The sequence below is a fragment of the Zootoca vivipara genome, chromosome 13 (assembly GCF_965207765.1).
Source record: "Zootoca vivipara chromosome 13, rZooViv2.hap1.1, whole genome shotgun sequence".
In the NCBI taxonomy this organism is placed as follows: domain Eukaryota; kingdom Metazoa; phylum Chordata; class Lepidosauria; order Squamata; family Lacertidae; genus Zootoca; species Zootoca vivipara.
This window is the reverse complement of record NC_142596.1, coordinates 31,255,972-31,278,089: the sequence shown is the minus strand read 5'-3', so window position 1 is coordinate 31,278,089 and position 22,118 is coordinate 31,255,972. Positions and strand designations below refer to the sequence as shown.

At 46.3% G+C, this 22,118-nt stretch overlaps 1 protein-coding gene across 2 annotated transcripts in view; it reads left to right on the top strand.

Moving 5' to 3' along the window:
- The window catches only part of LMF1 (lipase maturation factor 1), a 161,505-nt gene extending 141,224 nt beyond the window's left edge, over positions 1-20,281 (top strand). For both annotated transcript variants that reach the window (XM_088657377.1, XM_088657378.1), the window contains 4 exons: positions 3,402-3,555; positions 6,256-6,439; positions 12,953-13,065; positions 19,979-20,281. In XM_088657377.1, the coding sequence (XP_088513503.1) occupies positions 3,402-3,555; positions 6,256-6,439; positions 12,953-13,065; positions 19,979-20,156 (629 nt within the window). In that variant the 3' untranslated portion in view covers positions 20,157-20,281. The remainder of the gene's footprint in view (positions 1-3,401; positions 3,556-6,255; positions 6,440-12,952; positions 13,066-19,978) is intronic.
- The last annotated feature ends 1,837 nt before the right edge of the window (positions 20,282-22,118 follow it).

Below are 22,118 nucleotides of genomic sequence, written 5' to 3'. Positions count from 1 at the left end.
ATGCTGTATGGCTGCAACAATAGTATTCTATTTGGTTGGTTGGTTGGTTTTAAGTTTCCAGCCCTCAGGATTGCAGTATACCAGGCACCCCCAAACTTTGGCCCTCCAGATGTTTTGGACTACAATTAACATCTTCCCCAACCACTGGTCCTGTTAGCTAGGGAACATGGGAGTTGTAGGCCAAAACATCTGGAGGGCCGCAGTTTGGGGATGCCTGCATTATACACACATCTTGTGTCTCCACCTCCATCGTTCTGCCCGGACACTGGGGTCCAGAGCCGAGGGCCTTCTGGCGGTTCCCTCGCTGCGAGAAGCCAAGTTACAGGGAACCAGGCAGAGGGCCTTCTCGGTAGTGGCACCCGCCCTGTGGAACGCCCTCCCACCAGATGTCAAAAAGAAAAATAACTACCAGACTTTTAGAGGACATCTGAAGGCAGCCCTGTTTAGGGAAGCTTTTAATCTTTGAGAAATTAGTGTATTTTAATATTTCTGTTGGAAGCCGCCCAGAGTGTCTGGGGAAACCCAGCCAGATGGGTGGGGTATAAATAATAAATTATTATTATTATTATTATTATTATTATTATTATTATTATTATTCCCACCTTTTCCTCCAAGATTCTCAGGGTGGTGTACATGGCTGTCCCTCTTCTCATTTAATCCTCACAACAACCCTGTGAGGTATATTAGGCTATGAGACGGCGACTGGCCCAAGGTCAATGAGTGAGCTTCATGGCTGAGTGGGGATGTGTACCCTTGTCTCCCAGGTCACAGTCCAACTACTGTACCACACTCTCTCTATACAGAGACAGACAGACAGGTGCGTAGTGGTTGGAGTGCTAGACTGGGACCTAGGAGACCAGGGTTCAAATCCCGACTCACCCATGAAGCTCATTGGGTGACCTTGGCTCTGACCTGCTGTCTCTGCCACCCTGCCTCCTCTGCCAAGTTGTGTAAAAGCTGGCCAGGGTCAGCTCTCCTGCACAAAAGACACCTCAACCCGGCAATCCCCAGGCAGACTTGGGGCGGGGGATCAACATGAGATGTCCGAGTCCCAGGAATGTGCTCATCTTTACATTGACCAAGTTTCTCTCTCCTGTTTTGTTTCTGTGCAACGTAACGAATCCTGGCTTTTCTGAAATACCCGCCCGCTTTCCCAGGGGTCCAGACCTCCCATTTCAATGAAAAACTGCTCTCAAAATATTCTCAGACTAAACAGTTTATCAGGGCAGCAGAAAGGCTTAAACAAGCATTGCTTCCCTGCAGAGATGGAAAAGAAGAACTCTCCGTACTAGTCGTCTATTTATTTATTTATTTATTTATTTATTTATTTATTTATTTATCCATCTTTTCGAAAAGCAGCAGGATGCAGCAAGGGTCGGTTTTGCTTATTTGTCCGATTCTCAGTAGCTTCAGTTTCCTTTCCGGTGGCCATTTGCAAAGGTACAGCTGTGTCGGTTGATGCATATAAAATAAATAAAAGAAAAACCAGCCTTTGCCTTTGGCAAACTGCTCCCCACCCCCGGCCAATGTTTTGGACTACAACTCCCATCTGCCATGTTGGCTGCGGCTGATGGGAGTTGTAGTCCAAAAAAGGGCTGAGCAATGTGAGGTTTTCAACATTGCGGTATCTCACCAGCCAAACATTGCAATCTAGAAATACATCAAACCCCACCCAGTTGATGGGCATTGTGATTCAAATGGCGTTCTCTCACCGCATCATGTGATCAATTGCACAGAGCGGGGCTTACCTGCCCCCCCCCCAATATTTTATTCAAGTTGGCACTCCTGGTATTTCAGACTAAAACTCCCTTCTCAGATGGACCCCAAGTGTATACTTAATTTCAATGCCATCCAGAAGAAAGAACAGAAAATTCTCCCCAAGCCAGAAATGGCTTCTCTACCCTAGGACTTGTTGTTAACCAAGCAGCATTTTAGACATTCTTCTTTTTAGTCGCTTCCCAGACTATTTAGAGAAAAGCAGATTTTCATAAAGATATGGCACAGCCCATTGGCTGAGGCCCGCAATGTTGTAGGCGGGGGGTGGGGGTGAGGAGGGGGAGGTTGAGCAAATGCTTGTTTTCTTATTGGCTGGGGGGGGGGGATCCAGGTCACAAACGGACCCCAGGACAGTGACAGGAGGAAACCAGACTCTCTGATCTACCAAGTCACTGTCCTGCCAGAGACCACTTGCAGGGGTGCGCACCCGTGTGTGTGTGTGTGTGTGTGTGTGTGTGTGTGTGTGTGTGTTGCACTCTATATAGCAAGATAAGCAAACCAAAAAAGGGGGAAAGGACAAACACCAAAGGAGTTTGCAGTCCGAATTTCAGCATTGCGATGGGAGGAGAAGAGAGAGTTGTGGGGTGAAAAAAGAACAGAGACAGGAAGAAGGGGAACGAGAGAGGGAAGTGGGGGACAGAAATCATAAATGTGAGTGAATGAGTGTTTGGATCCTGCTCAGCTGTTGGGCAATGTTGTCATTTGAGACATCACAACTTCTGGTCCTTTAATTGTTAAGTCACTATGGCCTTGATCAGGAAGAAGGGAGAGCAGGAACTACTCCTAGAACTCTGGGTCATTTGCACCCAGAGTTGGCAATGGCAATAGCACCAACAAAGTGCCTGAAATAGCCTGCTGAAATCGGAAAACCTTGAGTAGGAAACATAGATCTCTCTGTCTGTCTCTAGCTGTCTGTCTCTGTCTCTCTGTCTCTGTCTCTCTCTCTCTCTGTCTGTCTCTCTCTCTCTCTCTCTCTGTCTCTGTCTCTGTCTCTCTCTCTCTCTCTCTCTCTGTGTGTGTGTGTGTGTGTGTAGGCATCTCTGTATGAGCTCCTGAAAGCCAGTGCCTGCTGAGAGGGGCACTGTTTCCCTCAATTCAGCGCCCTCCCTTCTGAGCCATTGGTGGACCTCAAGGTTCTAGCAAAAGCCAAGTATAAATCCTGCAGGTCTGACGCTTGCCCATTCTCGGTGTGAGGCTCAGTGCAGAAGTCCTGCCATCTTGAAAACGATTGGCATCCTCACAGGGCTAGTACGGTGCAGGGACCCTCATGAGGTGTCGTGTCTTTCTTCCCCACCCCAGCAACAGAACGTCCCAAGCCAGGCGGGTGAGTAATCTCAGACCCAGGCCAAAGTGTGGCAATTTAGGCCTCCAACTTGCTTGCTTGGATCTCTAGTCTGGCTGGAATGTGGCCAACATACAGGGGTAAGAATGCACCCAATGCTGTGCCCACTCTCTCCCTCTGACTGCTAGCCTGCAGCCCCTGGAAAGTTGTCCGTGAGAGAATGAAGCACTAGGGCCAGAAAACGTTTCCCAACCCTGTCCTAAGCTGATTCCGGAGCACATTAAATATATATCCCCAATGCAAGAATATATCACTTACGGTTTCCACCTCACCTTTTCCACAGGCTGCTACATCCGCAAGGGAGTGAACCTATCTTTTGGGATCCTGATTGCCTTCCTCAGCATCCCGGTGGTTATCAATCTGCTAAGCTCCCGACAAGTCATGAACACGTCCTTCAACCCTCTCAGGATAGTCAACACCTACGGGGCCTTTGGAAGGTATGGCTCTCTACTAGGGTCAAAGGGGATGCTAAATCCTGGGGTCTGCCTGCCACTTGTGCTCTTCCAGATCTCATGGGAGGGGAGAGGGGTTTTGGAGGGACACACAGGTAAGATTTTCCGCGAGGTTTAAAGAGGTGGCCTTTGAAAGGGCAACCAAAATCACCAAGGGATTGCACCACCTCCCCTGTGGGGAAAGGTTAGCTCCGTTGGTTAGAGAGTAGTGCTGAAAACGCCAAGGTTGCAGGTTCAATCCCTGCATGTGACAGCTGCCTATTCCTGCATTGCAGGGGGTTGGACTAGATGATCCTTCTGGTCCCTTCCAGCTCTACAGTTCTATGATTCTATTATTTGGGAAGAAAGGCGAGTGCAAAGGGACAGGATAAGAGATGTATGAAGTTATGCATGGAATGAAGGAGGTGGGCACAGAGAAGTTTCCCTTCCTGTTTCATAATACTGGAAGGCACAGTAATCTGATGAAGCTGAATGCTGGAAGATTCAGGGCGGACAAACAGGAGTACTCATTCAACTGCACCAGAGGTAGTGATGGCCAACTTCAGGGGCTTTTAAAAAGGAGCTAGGCAAATGCGTGGGGGGCAAGGCTAGCAGTGGCTCCTTGCCACCGTGGCTACATATTCTCTCCCGCCTCAGAGGCGGTGTGCCCCTGAAACTCCGTTGCTGCAAATCACGGCTGTTGTGCTCAGCTCCTGCTTGTGGGCTTCCCATTGAGTCATCTGCTTGGCCAGTGTGAGAACATACACTGACATATGTTTGCCTGACTGGAAGGTGCCATTGAGTATAATGCTTCTTTCTTGCCTGGATGGAGGACCGCAGGAGGATGGGTATGTGAATGTGTGTAGACGCCAGCTTACTGTACAAAGGCAAAACTCGCATCCCTTTGTTCTGCCCGCTTTTGCCCCTGGCCCCACCCACCATTGGCATGTGGCCCCCGGAAAGTTTCCCGGAAGTGAATGTGGCCCCCAGGATGAAATTGCCCCCCCCAAAAGAAAACTCTTGCAGAAGTTACCTTTTCTTGGTGTGGAATCCGGATATCCTTTTAAAAACAAAACTAACCATAAGGCACAGTGCATCCCCAGCTGCTGCGACAACCTTGTGTGTCTTGGCGCTCCCACCTCAGGTTAGCTCTTTTCCCTCCCTCCCAGCGAGCTCCTGCTACTACAGGGAAGCTCCTGCCAGAATCTGTTGTCCCCTCCAGATAGCCCTGCGAAAGCTCAGCCTCTTTTCTGCCACATCATTAAGAGCCTTTGGCGATGAGTTGGAAAGGGGTGTAACCGTTGTGCCTCTTCTTACACCTCCTGAATTATCTTGGCTCCTTCGGAGGAGTGGGGGTGCATTGTCCTGCCATTGTTGTTCCTCCTTCTTGACTCCTTCACTCCCTCCCTCCCTCTTCAGGTTGACCGTTTCCCTTTCGACAGTTACCAGAACCCCGCGAGCATGCGATGAAACCCCTGCTATAAATGCATTCGTAATTCCAGCCTATGTAAACCAATAAAAAGAGGATTGCAGCTCATAATGAATATATGATTATGTGAAGGCTGACATATTTTGAATAGCACAGTAGGAACGGGCTTTTTATTAGTAATTTGGTGTCCTGGATTTACAGTGTGTTCGTAAGCATCGGGCAGTGGGCCACCTCTCATAACTCAGCTCACTGAGCAACAGTGGTGGGACAGGGGGAGGTCCTTGGCTGGGGCAGAGGCTGGGAATCTGTTGAACTGGATGTAGGGATAATTCTAAGTGGTCCCCGTTAGCAGCAGGCAGCCAGTACTGGACCCAAGTCTTGTGCTCTTTCGCCAGAAGACAGTGATCAAATAAAATGAGAGATTGCTTAGTTGAATCCGGCCAGAGGACCATCTTCCCCACCCAGCCTGGTGCCTTCCAGATGTTTTAGACTACAGAGAAAGCGGTCTTGTACCAAGTCAGACCATTGGTCCATCTAGTTCAGTATTGTCTGCACTGATTGGCAGCAGCTTTCCAGGGTTTCAGGCAGGGGACTCTCCCAGCCCTACCTGGAGATGCTGGTAGTTGAACCTGGGGGCCTTGTGCATGTGCTCTTCCACTGAACTAAGATTCCAGTCCTCACTGTTTCTAATAAAGGGGTGATTTAAGTGCAGGCTGCAGTCGTGTGTCTGATATGTGTGCAACTGCACATGTGCACATAACGGCAAATGCGGGAGTGACCCCAAAAGGGGTGAAATGGGATGGGGCAGGGGTGCAATGGGGTCTTTGCAGGCTTTTTCAATGGTGTGTCAAATATACACCATTTTGCTTGAACACGAAATGCTGAGTCAGAACATCAGTCCATCTACCTCAGTATTTTCTCCCAGCATGTACTAGTCTGAGATGAACTGCCTCTGAACATAGCCATTCCATTCCCAGCTCTCACTGCTAACAGAAGGAGTCCTGCTGGATCAAATAAAAGGTATGTTCAGTCCAGCAGGTCCTTCCTTCAGTAGTCCACCAGATGTCCATGGGAATCCATCCCGCAAGCAGGGCTTGAATGCTACAATCTCTCTGTTCTTCGCTCCTCTGAAACATGCCCCATGAGATTTGGTCTTTGTGCTCTGTTTGGATTCGCTGGCTGCTTTTTCCTCTTGCAACTGCAGACTGCCCAAGTTCAGATTTGGGATTGGGGTTTCCCGAAACCCCAGAAAATAATTCCACATGTCTTTTTAACAGCATCACCAAAGACAGAACCGAGGTCATCATTCAAGGGACGTCCAGCCTGGATCCCAACGACCCTGCTGCTATTTGGGAAGAGTATGAATTCAAGTGTAAACCTGGGGACCTACACAGGAGACCCTGCCTCATAAGTCCTTACCACTATCGCCTGGACTGGCTCATGTGGTTTGCTGCATTCCAGGTGCGTGCCCAACACAGGTATGAGGCTCTAGTCCAGGGATAGTCAACCTGGTGCCACCCAAACATTGTTGGACTACAATCCCCATTATCCCTCACAATTGGCCATGCTTGTGTTCGCCACTCCAACTGCCTCTGGAGGGCACCATATTGGCTACTCCTGCAACTAGTCTGAAGTTTTTTGAAAGAGCATCCATTGGGTGTAAAGTGATTTTGATTAGAGCTGCAGATCTCAACAAAGAGGCCCCTGTTCTTTTACAAAAACATAAGGAGGGCCTGCTGGATCAGGCCCATCTAGTCCAGCATCTTTCTCTCAACCAAGTGACCAACAAGTTGCTTGTGTGAAACGTGCTAGCAGGATTTGAGCACAGAAGGCCTCTTCTCCCCCTCCCAGCAACTGGTATTCAGAAGCATTACTTCCTCCAGCTGTGGAGGCAGAGCACTGCAGTCATGGCTAGTAGCCATCAATAGCCCTCACTAGCCACAGAAGGACCAGTGTTTTCTGTATTCATGGTGGCTTCAATAGGAAGCCACAGCAGCCCGTCTGACCCTGATGTCCACATTCCCCATTGTCTCTGCTCTGCAGGGCGCCAGTCTTGATCTTAGAAATACTGAGTACCTCATGGTGTTGCTCTCTGTTTTGGCGCTCAAAAAACCAGAAGGTTCAAGGGCATTAAACTAAAAGCCAAGCAGCAGTTGAAGAAGGAAGAATGGCCCTGATGCTTTAACCCGCAGAGTCTTCTCAGTTACTAGAATAACAAGCAGGAACTCAGGGATGTAAATGCTAGAAAGCCGCATGCAAGGCTCACTTGGGATCATGCTCAGTGACACAGTTACATACGCACACTATGCAATGCTTTCTCTAGACTCTGTAATGATATGCCCAGCTCAGGAAGGAAGCCATAGATGCGGCACAATTTGACAGCTTCCCTTCTCAGCTCAAAAGCAGCTACCTGAATCGCCACAGCTTATTTTTGGGCCCCCAAATCAAAACGGGCTTGGAAATTAAAAGAACTATCAAAACCAGTGGGACTGAGGCCCATCTTCTTCTTTTTTCTTCTGCTCTATATTTTGGAAAGTTGTATTTGGACAACTATTAAGGTATTGTTGCCAGATTTTGTGGGGTGGTTCCTGTAACTCCAATTGTAAATATATTAAAGTACAATCAGTAAGAAATAAAACACAGTTAAAGATCAAGGTGAATGCTTAAGCGATGAATGTGCTATTGCCCATCTTCAACCACAAATCCACAGGCATGGCATGGATGAAGCTCAAAGACCACTGTTGGTCCGGGGACCACAGTTTGGGAAGCCCTGTCCTATAGGACTATTTTGGGTGTTCATATCCCCATGACACCTTTTTTATATTTTCGACAGGCCTTTATTATCACCCCAGCCTGCAGAATAACTTTCAAGGTTGATGGCACTGGTACTGTGGGCTGCTGAATGGGGCCAGCTGGAACACCTGAGGCAACCCAGCACTTGACAAGCTGCTGAAAGCCAAAGAGGGCCGGGAGGTGGATGGAGAAGATCCTTTCCCATCCCATTGTGTGGCTTGTGACAGGTTGCTCTTTACACCTCATCACTGCTTGATATACGACACTCTCTTGTCCAGGCTTCCTGAAAACAGTTTCCCCTTTTGAGGCGAGTGACAAGACTTCCACCAGAGCAGCACACAATCCTGTTGAAAGGAGTTAGGCCCAAAGCCTGTCATGGCTGACTGAGGGCCCTTCACTTTTCACATGTTTGAATAGCTGGCACATCCGAAATTTCAGACGCTTGAGGATTTGTCCTGGGATGCCCGGCCCCAAGGAGCAATTTGTTAGCAGACGGTTGCTTAATTGCTGCCCCAGAAGTGCTTTTAATTGTATTTCATATAACGCAACACTGCTTCCCAAGAAAGGGCTTCTATTACCATAATTTTATTAGCCAAATATAATATCCTCTCTTCATTTCTCTCTCTCTCCTTCTTATAAACCACTCTTTGTTTTGAGTGTCTCGGCCTCCCGTGAGAGCCGTAGCTCTCAATTAGTGTCCTTCATTTGTTGCTGGCAGAGACGTGGCCAGTCCACTTACACACTTGCAGGTCTTCCTCTTGTCTGCAGAAGAAATCAGGCAGCTATTTGATGCTGAGTACACGGCAGTGAAGAGGAATCAATGTGACTTCCAAATACCTCAACATACATTCCCCCCTCCCCATTATTCTTCTAATAACCATAATATGCTTTTGATCCTGAATTAAATTGGAGGTTTGTGACACGCCTGTACCCCAAGAAGATTCCTTTGAGGCCAAGGGTAGCTGACCTGGGGAATGGGCCATAGCTGGGTTATAGAGCATCTGTCTTGCATCCAGAAGACCCCCAGGTCCAGTCCCCAATGGCATCTAGGGCTGGGATAGACTGCTGCCTGAAACCCTGGAGAGCTGCTGCCAGTCAGTGTAGACAATACTGAGCTTGGTAGACCAATGACTCAGTAGAAGGCAGCTTCCTATGTTGTCCGTCTGTTGTGTCCCTCTTATCAGTTATCAGTTTTTCTGGGAGTGCTTCCTTGTGACAAAGGAGGAAAGCATCATGCAGAGAGGCAGTGGGATGCCTCCTCTATGAATCGAAGCATTGGAGCCATGAGCACCTTTCGTTATGTAATTGATACATTTCATATGATGTAATAACCATCTCAGTGGCTGCTTATAAGGCACCATCTTTCAGCCAGGGGTGCTTCTGTTTGGAATAATACTGGCCTGAGTTGCTGTTGGGCTTGTTTGCTTTTAAATCCTGCTTTATCCTGGAGAGATGCCCACAGAGAAATCCACAAGGAAGCTCTCCTCTGCAATCCCCGTTGAAAAGAATGGAGCTGTTAGAGCAGAGCTCACAAACGCCAGACGTGTAGATTATGAATTCATTGCAAACACAGGGTGTGTCTTGAGCTAAGTCAACTTGGAAGGACAATGAGTCAAAGCCAGCGAGCATCACCTTAAAACTTCTTAATACAGAAATGTGCATGCGGAGAGAGGGCTTTTGAAGTATGCAGAGTTATAGGGTAAGGATTTTCCTATCCTGTGCAGATTGCAAAACTGCTGTACAGCAGGGACTCCATGCCTCCTTTGTTCTGGACAATAGCTAAGTCCACTCATAGTACTCAGACAATGAAGACCAATAGCCTTTGATAATGCTGATAGTGGCTGTATCCCCTCCAACCCAGGGACAATGAGTTGGGCTCAGGAACACTTAAAAGAGACTTGCCTGTGGTTTCTGGAGTAAGCCACCTGTTGGGAACCACCCAAGTTACTCGTGGGGTTTAAATAAATAAAGGGTGGCACAACCTCTGGAAACTTCCCAGATTCTTTGCTGGCTAAGGGTGATGGGATTTGTAGTCCCAAACAACTGGAGGGCACTAGATGCAGGAAGGCTAGTGCGGCCTCAAGAATGTTTGTTATCTGACTCCCCAGAAGCAGGATGGCCAAAACTTTAAAAAAACAAAACAAAACCGTGTTTGAGGTTCCTTCTTGTGCCTCCAATGTATATCCTGTTTCCAGACCAGAGGCCGCATTCCCACCTAGGCAGCTTTCCAGGGGCCACATGTGGGAGGGACCAGATGCAAAGGCAGCAGGGGTCTCTCCCAGCCTTAGGTGGAGATGCTGTCAGGGATTGGACCAAGGACCAGATGCTTTGCCACTGAGCTACAGCCCTTCCCCTAAGTCAGGGCAAATGCCTTCAAAACAATTCCTGAAGCCTATCAAATAAGAAAACATAATAAAGTTTGGGACCGAGGCACAGAGTCCCATTTTAAATGGAAAGGGTCATCAGAGCTGTTTTGAAAGAGGCTTCTCCCAAACTATTCCAATAAGAGCTTCAGCGGCTCTCGGAACCCAATATCTCCTATCTACATGAGACCCTCCTATCCCAGAGGAGAGGAGTCACAAATATGTAACTGGTATATAGCCCCAAAATGCTGAGTAACCCTCTGAACTTCGGCATGGTCATGCAGATAGGATGGCTGGATTTTGTTTTCCTACACTGTCCCCTGCTGCTTGCTTAGTATAAAATCTGCCTGCAGAGGACCAGGCAACGCAGAAACCAAACCTGGGGTAGGAGGACCCCTTTTTATTTACAATGCCTGAAACTCATTAGGAGGTCCGGAGAGCTTTCCAGGTACAATTTGCAGTGCTATATTCTTTTTTTTTACCCACTCACTGAGCCCTACATGTTTCAGTTTTGCCTTTGTTCAGTGGGATGCGAGGCTCAACGCAGGGTAGAGACTTGGAATAGGACCGTGGGCATCTCGGTTTGAATCCTCACTTGCTTTCGTTTGTTCATTTATTTATTGAAAACATTTATAAATCACTTGCTAGGTTATATTCAACTAGCTTGTAGTAAACCCACTGCAATGAATAGATCTAAGTTGTTGTTGTTTAGTCGTTTAGTCGTGTCCGACTCTTCGTGACCCCATGGACCATAGCACGCCAGGCACTCCTGTCTTCCACTGCCTCCCGCAGTTTGGTCAAACTCATGTTCGTAGCTTCGAGAACACTGTCCAACCATCTCGTCCTCTGTCGTCCCCTCTAATTCCTCCTCTAAGATCTAAGTTAGTCATGCCCATTATTATCAGTGGGTCTACTCTGTGTAGGACTAATGGTGACTGCAAGCCATTTTTTTGAAAAAAAAACAATCTCGCAAATGGCATACAGGATAAAAACAGTACCCAATATCATTGAAAATAAAATACATCAAACCAGTAAAACAGTAGTATGAAGTCATTCGCTGTTCTTCCCTCTAAATAGGGCAAATCAACAATTGCTTCTGGCTCCTCAGTCCTAGATGTGAAGAGGCTAGCCATGTTTATTTGATAGTGAAGGAGGTGTATTCTATATTTATGTCCTGAGGTTTGGGGCTTCTGCAAAGTCATCCACCCTGGAGCACCGGATTGGCAAAGGCTGATCTGCACATGGCTTATTTAATTACCTTGTTGTTGTTGTTGTTCAGTCGTTTATTCGTGTCCGACTCTTCGTGACCCCATGGACCATAGCATGCCAGGCACTCCTGTCTTCCACTGCCTCCCGCAGTTTGGTCAAACTCATGTTCGTAGCTTCGAGAACACTGTCCAACCATCTCGTCCTCTGTCGTCCCCTTCTCCTAGTGCCCTCAATCTTTCCCAACATCAGGGTCTTTTCGAGGGAGTCTTCTCTTCTCATGAGGTGGCCAAAGTATTGGAGCCTCAGATTCAGGATCTGTCCTTCCAGTGAGCACTCAGGGCTGATTTCCTTCAGAATGGATAGGTCTGATCTTCTTGCAGTCCATGGGACTCTCAAGAGTCTCCTCCAGCACCATAATTCAAAAGCATCAATTCTTCGGCGATCAGCCTTCTTTATGGCCCAGCTCTCACTTCCATACATCACTACTGGGAAAACCATAGCTTTAACTATACAGACCTTTGTAGGCAAGGTGATGTCTCTGCTTTTTAAGATGCTGTCTAGGTTTGTCATTGCTTTTCTCCTGAGAAGCAGGCGTCTTTTAATTTCGTGACTGCTGTCACCATCTGCAGTGATCAAGGAGCCCAAGAAAGTAAAATCTCTCACTGCCTCCATTTCTTCCCCTTCTATTTGCCAGGAGGTGACGGGACCAGTGGCCATGATCTTGGTTTTTTTGATGTTGAGCTTCAGACCATATTTTGCGCTCTCCTCTTTCACCCTCATTAAAAGGTTCTTTAATTCCTCCTCACTTTCTGCCATCAAGGTTGTGCCATCTGCATATCTGAGGTTGTTGATATTTCTTCTGGCAATCTTAATTCCGGTTTGGGATTCATCTAGTCCAGCCTTTTGCATGATGAATTCTGCATATAAGTTAAATAAGCAGGGAGACAATATACAACCTTGTCGTACTCCTTTCCCAATTTTGAACCAATCAGTTGTTCCATATCCAGTTCTAACTGTAGCTTCTTGTCCCACATAGAGATTTCTCAGGAGAAGAAGCTACAGTTAGAACTGGATATGGAATTATCTTATTGCAGCAATTAACAAGCCTTCTATAAGAAGTGATCAAGACAGTTCTGATCATTTGTTGCTGCTGCTGCTGCTGCTGCTGCTGCTGCTGTTAGTTCAGGAATGCCAAGAATGCCCCCTGCCAAAAATAAATCAGTGCCATTTGGAAAGGCCCACCATCTTGATTTCAAATAGTGTCCATTGGTACCCAAATGTAGACCAAAACCTGCTCTTCTATCTTGTGCACTGTCATGCCAGATTGAGTAATGGTTTGGTCCGCCATCTTGATTCACAGTGTTGTCCAGTGGTATTTTAACATAGCCGAAGACCCACTCCTTCATCACAGGTGCTGTTATGTCTAATTGGGCAACAATATCCCAAGAGGTGTCCAAATGCATAGAGAACAGGTGGACAGACAGACAGACCAAATAATAATAATAATAATAATAATAATAATAATAATAATAATAATATCAGCATCCTCCTCCTTCTCATCATCATCCTTATGTTCATCCTCTTCCTCTCCCATGTGTTCTTTTTCAAGACCTACGAACAAAACGAATGGATAATCCACTTAGCTGGAAAGCTTTTGGCCAACGAGAAGGAAGTTTTATCTCTGATAACCTTCAATCCGTTTGAGAGCAAAGCCCCACCAAGGTAAGCCTAACCCAAGGGAAATTCAGTGATGATATAGGACAGGGGTGGCCAACTCCCGAGGGACTGCGATCTACTTTCAGAATTAAAATCTGGCAGTGATCTACCCCCCCCCCCTTTTAGTTCAGGTTGTTGAATGTTTTAAGGTTCATTATTGTTTCACAAGATGTGTATCTCTTTAAAAGCTAGAAGTAAATGTCATGACCTAGTTTTGCAGCTGTGAGGCAATACAGCAGGTGATGTTAAGTTTCTGTTAAATTAAGCTGTGTCAGCAATTGGATATAGTATATAAGGAGCATTGTGTACCTCCCTCAGTGGGTGGGTGGTGTTTTGTAGTGTTAATGTAACTTCTGTTATTTTCTATAATTAAAACCAAGCTAAAGATTTATTTTGCATTCTCTTAATTATGCACAGAATGTGTAGTATCCTCAGCATGCTTTCTGCAGCGCAGTTACTCAGTTTTAATTTCATAACACAGGTCAAGGTTGTCGAGCTTTCTTTAGGGAGGGAAATGCCCTGTTTTTTATGCCACTTTTGTTGTGGTTCTGTTGGGGGGGGGGGCTTTTAAGGGAGGAGGGGATTATTCGCTCACCAAAACAGCACTGTGGAAGCATTTTGAAGCACAGAAAAAAAACTGTCTTCCATTACAGAGAGCAGGAGAAAATACAGGCAGGGGGTAGGGTGAGTGCTCTTAGGCAAAAGAAAATGAAAATGAGCCCATGATTGACAGCGATTGACTGAAACTTCCCGGGGATCAACCAGTCGATCCTGATCGACCTGTTGGCCACCCCTGATAAAGGATTATTGTTGGCCAATGACCACACACACACCCCTTGCAAGTAGCATGGCCCTTATTATTGTGAATAATAAGGGATCCTGCTTGCTGACTACCTTTTGGGGCATCTGCTTGGCCACTGTGAACAGGAGGTTGAACTAGATGGGGCTTTGGATCCTCACATGTTGTTAAAAGAGGCAGTGTGGTATCATGCTCAGAGTAGCCTTCTCCAGTCTGAAAATATAGACATAGAGACAATAGGATTCTAGAGTTGGAAGGGACCCCAAGAATCGTCTAGTCCAACCCCCTGCAATGTAGGAGTATGCAGCTGTCCCATATGGGGATTGAACCTGCGACCTTGGTATTATCAGAGCCACGCTCTATCCGACTGAGCTCAGTTGAAATGCACATCCCCACCCTGACCAGTTTGAGGGAGGGGCCATAGGCCTGGTTGCCTCATGAACAGAGATACGTTCCAGAGGAAACTTACCCCATGGGTACAGTTTTTTCACCCTTTCTCAAAGGGATAGAAAAATAATGGAAATGGATAACATAGTTTGTAGCTGGGGGCAAACTGATTGAAAAAAACAACAACCCAAATACCTTTCCCTTGTCCATTTGGGTCAGCACTTCCACTGTGTTTGTCCCACAAATGGAAATCCTCCTCCCACTAGCTAAGGGAATTTCCAAGTGAGTTAATGCCTTCAAAATGAAAAGCTTTAGAGCAAAGGAGCTAGGGGGTTGTTTGGCTTTTTTGTGTTACACTTGCAAGGGAGGGGGGAGGTGGAGTTGTTGTTGCAGCCAGTGTGATAAATATGGAATGAAAAGCAGGTGACTTGGTTATTACTATTTTTTTATTTTTTATTTTATTTTTAATGACACCATTGTGGAGTTGGGAGCAACCTAATTGAGTGTGAAACTTGACTTCAAGCAAAGTGAAGTTTGCAAAATGTCCACACACAAAATATTAGGGCCCAGCCAATGGTTTGTAATATATTTAGCCACCATAAATCTGAAATGCTGGAGGTTTCAGCTAAGAAAATTAAGAAGTGATTTAGCTCGCTGTTGCAGGAGGCTGTTGCAGCCACATGAATGTGGTTTTGCTTAAGTGAGAAAGGACAATTAGATTTCAATTAGGAAAGAGATCGATACTAGGTTTTTCCAGTGTCACAGAACATTAGCCTGAAAGTCGACAGCCTGCTCTCCTTGCGCCCCAAACCTAAATTTGCTTGCTTGGAAACAAATCCCAGCAGAATCGTGAGGAGGGCAGCAGTTAGTGCCAACTTTTCCTCGAGGTCTCCCCCACCTATGAGAATCGAGGGGGGGGGCACAGCTCAGTGGTCAGTCCATAGCAGCCACACAAGCAGAATATGGTAAGCCCATCGCCTGGTGTATCATGGGTTTGAACATGCTGCAATCGATCCACTCCACTGACAAGTTCTAAAGACTTTAGTTTCCAGGCATGCATTGCCCTCCTTCTGCAGTTTGATAATCTCTTGACAATGGCCATTCCGTGTCAGAGAAAGTGACATTTCAGCATCATTGTACCGTGAGCGTTGATACTTCCCATGGACCCCCTCAATTTGTCATTTCTGTAAGAGAGCCTAGCATTGAAAGTAGGGTAACATTTTCGCAGTCTTGCCAGTTGTGTGTGTGTGTGTATATATATGAGAAAGAGATTGTGTGCTTGGGTTTCCCCTCCAAAGCCATCTCATCTGTTCCAGAGGGACAGCTGCAGCCTCTGCAACTAATTACAGCTGTCTGGAAGATTTAGACCCTGGCCATAACAGCTCAAATATTGCTGCTAATTTTTAACACTTTCACAGTTGGGAGATGTCATCGCAGGCAGATAGCTGGTTGCATCTCAGCCACACAGCTGCTCCCGGGCTTGAGAAGGAAATTGCGGAATGTTGATGTGGAAACAAATGGCGCTTAGCCCTTGGCAAGGCAAAGTGGGGAGCTGGTGCCTGCCCTCCTGGATGCAGGATTCAAGGCACGGCAGAAATAAGAACCAAGGAAGCTGCCTTCTAGCAACTAAGACCACTGGTCCATCTTTCTCAGTACTGTCTACACTGACTGGCAGTGGTTCTCCTGGATTTCAGACAGGGGAGTCTCTCCCTGCCCTACCCGGGGATTACCAGTGATTGAGCCTGGGGCCTTCTGCATGCAATGCAGATGCTCTCCCACTGAGCTATGGCTATTATTTATTTATAGAAATAGAGCAAGATTCCAGTCCTCATGATTCTGAATATAGAACTAAGGGGAGCTGCCTTCTGCTGAGTCAAACCATTCACCCACCTAACTCTGCAAAGTTTCAGGCAAGGAGTGTCTCCCAAGCCAGGACATTCTACATGCAGAGCAGATGCTCTGCCACTAAACACCACCATCAGCAGTGAAATCCAATCGGTGGGATTTAGGAGTAGCTGAAAACACACCTTGTTGTGTCGCCAAAAGCAAATTGCCAAACCAGCAATAAAGTGAGTTGAATGGGAAAAGATGTCACCAAAAGCTCAGTGGTTTTCCAGAAAGCTAGGATGCTCCATAATATAATATGGCTGTGTTTTCTCACTTTGGCATTTGGGTGGGGGTGTTCCCCAGGCAGTGGAGCAGCACAGTGGCTGAAACCATAGCATCCCATGAAACAGCCTGCCCGGCTTGCAAAGCTGGCTGGACCTGGGAAATGTCAAGAGGCAGTAATGCTTTAATTATTAGCAGGAAATATTGTGCTTCTGAAAAGTAAACACGGTGGGACTAACACTTCAGTCCCTGGGTTTGGAAGGAGTGTGCGTGTGTGTGCGCGCGTGAGCACGCACATGCGTGTTGACAGGGGGAAGAGAAGGGAAGTACTGTTCCTCTAAAAAAAAAAGCAGCTGCAAGAGAAGCAGGTTATTGGCTTGGAATACAGATTTGTCAGGGACAGCTAAGTAGAGACTTCAGTCAGTCACTTTAATGGTTGCTTGACACATAAGGCGTCTCCAAGCGACTTTTTTAAAGGCATAAAAGCATGGCATAAAAGCTTCATTTCAGGATGTGCCTTGGCAAGAGGGAAGGGGGATGAAGAGGGGGAAGTATCCTTGACTCTTAAATATGCTGCTACGTTTTTGCTTTTTATTTTATTACATTGTCTTCTATTGAATTGGGTTGTAGTTTTGTAAGATACTCTACTCCAACTTTTCAGTTCCATTCTTTGTTATATACATTTATTTTTACTTTTGTTAGCCACTTAGAGAGTGGGATAGTTCAATCAGTAGAGCATGAGACTCTTAATCTCAGGGTCATGGGTTCAAGCCCTACAATGTGCAAAAGAGTCCTGCATTGCAGGTGGTTGGACTAGATCAGGCATCCCCAAACTTCGGCCCTCCAGATGTTTTGGCCTACAACTCCCATGATCCCTAGCTAACAGGACCAGTGGTTGGGGAAGGTGGGAATTGTAGTCCAAAACATCTGGAGGGCCGGAGTTTGGGGATGCCTTGACTAGATGACCCTTGCGATACCTTCTAACTCTACAGATCTATGATTCTATAAAGATATGAAATATATATCTATATATTCAGGGACATGGATGGCCCTGTGGCCTAATTCACTGAGCCTCTTGGGCTTGCTGATCAGAAGGTCAGCAGTTCAAATCTGCTCAACGGGGTGAGCTCCCATTGCTCTGTCTCAGCTTCTGCCAACCTAGCAGTTCAAAAGCACACAAGTGCAAGTAGATAAATAGGTACTGCTGCAGTGGGAAGGCAAACAGCAATTCCATGCGCTCTGGCACTCGTAATTTTATCTATCACATATATTCATATATATGAATTTAATCAGAAACCAGAACAAAGCGCCAGAAAAACCTATAAAACAAACTCAATTAGAGAGCAGCAGAAACTTTCAACAGCAAAACCACCACCAATAGATTGAGTGGCAATCCCAAGGCAAAACTGGGGAGCAGGGAGTGAACATGAAAAGGTACCATGCCTGTCATAAAGGGCAGAATGTCTGTGAAGGGGTGGCATGTGCCCCAGTGCTGTGCAGGGGTGAAGGTTGCAAACACATTGTCTGACACATACACACACACACACACACACACACACACACACACACACACACACACACGGGATCTTGCAGCCAATGGAAGCTGCTGGCCACCAGTTGTTAGGTACGGATAGGTGTATTTGATCATTTCAGTTTCTCTCACTTTATCCTATTTCCAGTCTTAAGTTCAGTTCCCCACATTTCCACACCAGTTTGCAAATGGTTTGTTTTTAAAAAGTCCTTATGAAAATCCATCAGCAAATTTCTCCTACACACATACACAGCCCACGTTTCCTCATATTGAACAGCTGCTTTGCCTATCTACTCACTTCCTCCCAACAGACTTCTCACATATACCTGTCTTTCCCTGCGATTTGCTGGTGGACCGTTTCCCCCCCCCACCCCAAGCACTGACCATTTTGTCAAGTCTCGGCTTCATAACCTCCTTCCTGCACTTCCTTAGCAAATGTCCCTCTGGCTCCTCCTTCCTCTTCCTCGTCACCACCCAACTTTTCACAATTCCTGCTGGCCCAGGGATCCTGCGTATCATTTTGCGCCCTTTGCTTTTCTCCTTCTGTTCTCCCTCCTGCCCAGACGGACCTTCCACTTCTGCTCCAGATCTGTGCTGTTTGTCAGCACTACTGTGTGCCAAACGCCGCTGGTGCTTTTGCCCTGAGAAGTTGGAATGTTTGTGAACATTCCATGACACCCCAGCAACTAGCAGAGGACTTGAAAGGTGATGTGCAACAGTATCATTTTTAAAAAAAATTAAAAATGGTTTGCATGTTTATATCTCCTTTGCAAATAATAATAATAATAATAATAACCTTACTAAACAAGGGTCCATTCGCTCAAGGCTTGGCAAGGTGTTGCGAATGTGTAAAGGGTTCTTGTTATTTAGCCACAGGGACTCCTCAGCTACAGCTGTATAGCATCCCTGAGCATTTAGTGTTCGGCGGAGGGGATGGAGCGGAGGGAAATGCAGCTGCTCCACCTTCCTTCCCAACTCAGTGGCTGTTTTTGTATTTGAGTAGCGAAGCGAGGACGTTCCCAATGAGCACTGATGTGATGCTGACATGTTTATAAGGTGGGTTATTTTATTAACTTCTCCAGCAAAGCATCATGGTGTGGTGGCGTCTCCAAAGCTCGGCACGGCCTTGTCGGAGTGTGCTTTCGGATAGTAAGCAGGGAGAAGGCAGCCTCGCCCCACAATGGTTTCTTTCCCCACTCTTCTCCAACTCCCGCATTGCTCGTATCTCTTCCCCAAATGCTGTTTTCCATATGGGCCTGTTCATTTCTCTTGGGGATTCTCTCTCTCTCTCTCTCTCTCTCGCGCATTCTAAGCCTCCCAAGTAGTCATTCCAGCAGATCCCCACACTACAGCTTAAGGAACACATGGACGTTGCTTCTGTTGAGGTTCCGGGGTCAAATAAGCTGGCCCTTCACCCTCTCGTTGCCAGCTGTTCTCTTGTTTTGGAGAATGAAATAGAGGCTTATGTGAGGGCAGCCTTCACCAACCGGGTGCCCTCCAGATGTTTTGGGCTTAAACTCACATGGCCATTGTGGACTACAACTCCCATCAGCGACAGCCATTTGGAACTACTTGCTCATTTAATTTATGCACTGCTTCATACTTCAGCAGAACTCTCTAAGCAGTATTCGGATCCTGAAAAAAAGGAACCCCGTCTAAGAAATACAAAACAAATCCCACATTCAAAACCAAGCAGTCCTGCTACCCCATGTAAGATTAACAATGTTATTGGTTAAGATAACTAAGAACCACAGAAGCAAATCATGAATATGAAACCTCTGAAGGAGAAACTACCGGGCCCACCTCCACAGATCATAACATCTGATAGAGTTTGCAGAGAAGGGGGTGGGTCTTTCAGATATTTGGGGCCTAAACATTTTTTAAAGGAATTTCAGGTAAGAAAAGGTTGGACAGTATGCAGGAGGGTTTCCTCTGATGACCTTAACACCCAAGAGCGGTTACTTTTAATATAAATAAAGAGCTAGGGGCCTAGTTATTTATTTAAAATGGCACATTTTGCAAATATGAATCGCAAGTTTGCATTCTTTGTTGGTTCCTGCCCTCACTCTGTGGCGTTTTGTTCCTTTTTACAGGTGGGTTCGGGGCGAACACTACAGGTACAAGTTTAGCCGCCCTGGGGGGAATCATGCCAGAGACGGGAAGTGGTGGATCCGAAAGAGGATCGGGCCCTATTTCCCACCCGTCAACCTTGAGGGCTTGAAGAAGTTTTTTGAGGCTCGGAACTGGCCCCAACCCAAGCAAGACGGTTAAGCAAACAAATGAAGAGACCGTGACCAAGAACCATTGACTTTGAAAACCCTACTTACTTTTTAAAATGTTAAGTCTGCCTTTTTCTCATGTTCAGCATTTTACAGTAAAGTGGACAAGGCGCCATAGACAGATGTATCTCTGCCTCTTATTCTCACAGCCTTGCTTGCTTGGATTTCTTTAATTTTCTAATTATATAACCAACTAGATTTTAGTGTTGTTACCCCAATCGGTTAGCCGAATGGTGGGCACTCAGTGTTGAGTTATGACTCATAACGTAAAACTTAAGACCGGAAGATGAGCACTGCAGGATCAGGCCAGTGGCCCATCTAGTCCAGCAACCTGTTCTCACAGGGGCAACCAGATGCCTGGGCCGGAGGCAAGTGGGCACAGCAATGGATGTGGCTTTTACGGCAAGCACATTATTATTATTATTATTATTATTATTATTATTATTATTATTTATTTACAAATTATTACCCTTCAACCTAAGGGTTTCAACAATTAAAATCAAGATTAGAACACCATATTACATTCCGACTATGCAAAAGGTTATAAGTATATTTACAGACAAAAACATTCCTGCATCCAGGCCTGCAAAAGACCTTATGACCATTCCAGGACTTTTCCACCAGACCAGGAAGGTGCAAAGCAGAGCTGCTGACCAGGGCATTGAAATGCATGCCTAACTATTATTTCTGTATAATTATCAGATTGCTGTATAATATTAGAAGCTTGTATAATCTAAGAAGAGGGCATTTTCTGTGACTACCATGAAGGGACCTGGCCCTTCTGAATTTCCCACTGCACGACTGCTCTTGTTCGTCCACACTTGAACAGATCTCAGGTCACCCACTTGCTTGCTGCCACTCTCACCCTTCCAAGCAGGCTGCTGCCTAGGGTGGTGGGGGCTGGGTTTCATGTGGGCAGGGCTGGTTGCTGACCAGCTAGTCCAAGGATGTAGGACCTCAGGGCAAATGGAGCCCTTTGGGCCTCTCTAACCCGTGGGGCTCTCCCCAGGCCACACCCCTCACCGGCCTTGCTTATCACCCTCCTTGGGTGTTTTTGCCTAGCTGGAATGTGTCTTACAACTCTGGTCATGACTTTTGCTTGCCCTAATGGATTGGTGTATGTACAGTCATACCTCGGTTTAAGTACGCTTCGGTTTGAGTACTTTCAGTTTAAGTACTCCGTGGACCTGTCTGGAACGGATTAATCCACTTTCCATTACTTTCAATGGGAAAGTTTGCTTCAGGTTAAGTACGCTTCAGGTTAAGTACGGACTTCCGGAACCAATTACACTCATACTTCGGGTTAAGTATGCTTCAGGTTGAGTACTCTGCGGACCCGTCTGGAATGGATTAATCCACTTTCCATTACTTTCAATGGGAAAGTTTGCTTCGGTTTGAGTACTTTCAGTTTAAGTACTCTGCGGACCCGTCTGGAACGGTTAATCCACTTTCCATTACTTTCAATGGAAAAGTTTGCTTCAGGTTAAGTACGCTTCAGGTTAAGTACAGACTTCCGGAACCAATTGTGTACTTAAACCGAGGTACCACTGTATCTAGAAGATAACTATTGTACAGAGTAAAATAAAAAAAATTCCTTCAGTAGCACCTTAAAGACCAACTAAGTTTTTATTTTGGTATGAGCTTTCGTGTGCATACCAAAATAAAAACTTGGTCTTTAAGGTGCTACTGAAGGAATTTTTTTATTTTACTTCGACCCAGACCAACACGGCTACCTACCTGTAACCAGAACTATTGTACAGAGGTAAAGTTCACATTGGTTGGCTGGCTCACTTTTGCCTCTGACACTGCCCACCAGTGACATGTCCCACCCCCACCCCCAGAAGATTGCCCTTATGGAAATGCAACCCTCAAGCTGAAAAAAGCTCCCCAGACTTGCCCTGCTCTAAGCTCTGATTTTACAGACAAATAGGTCTGAATTCTAGCGGACCCCATT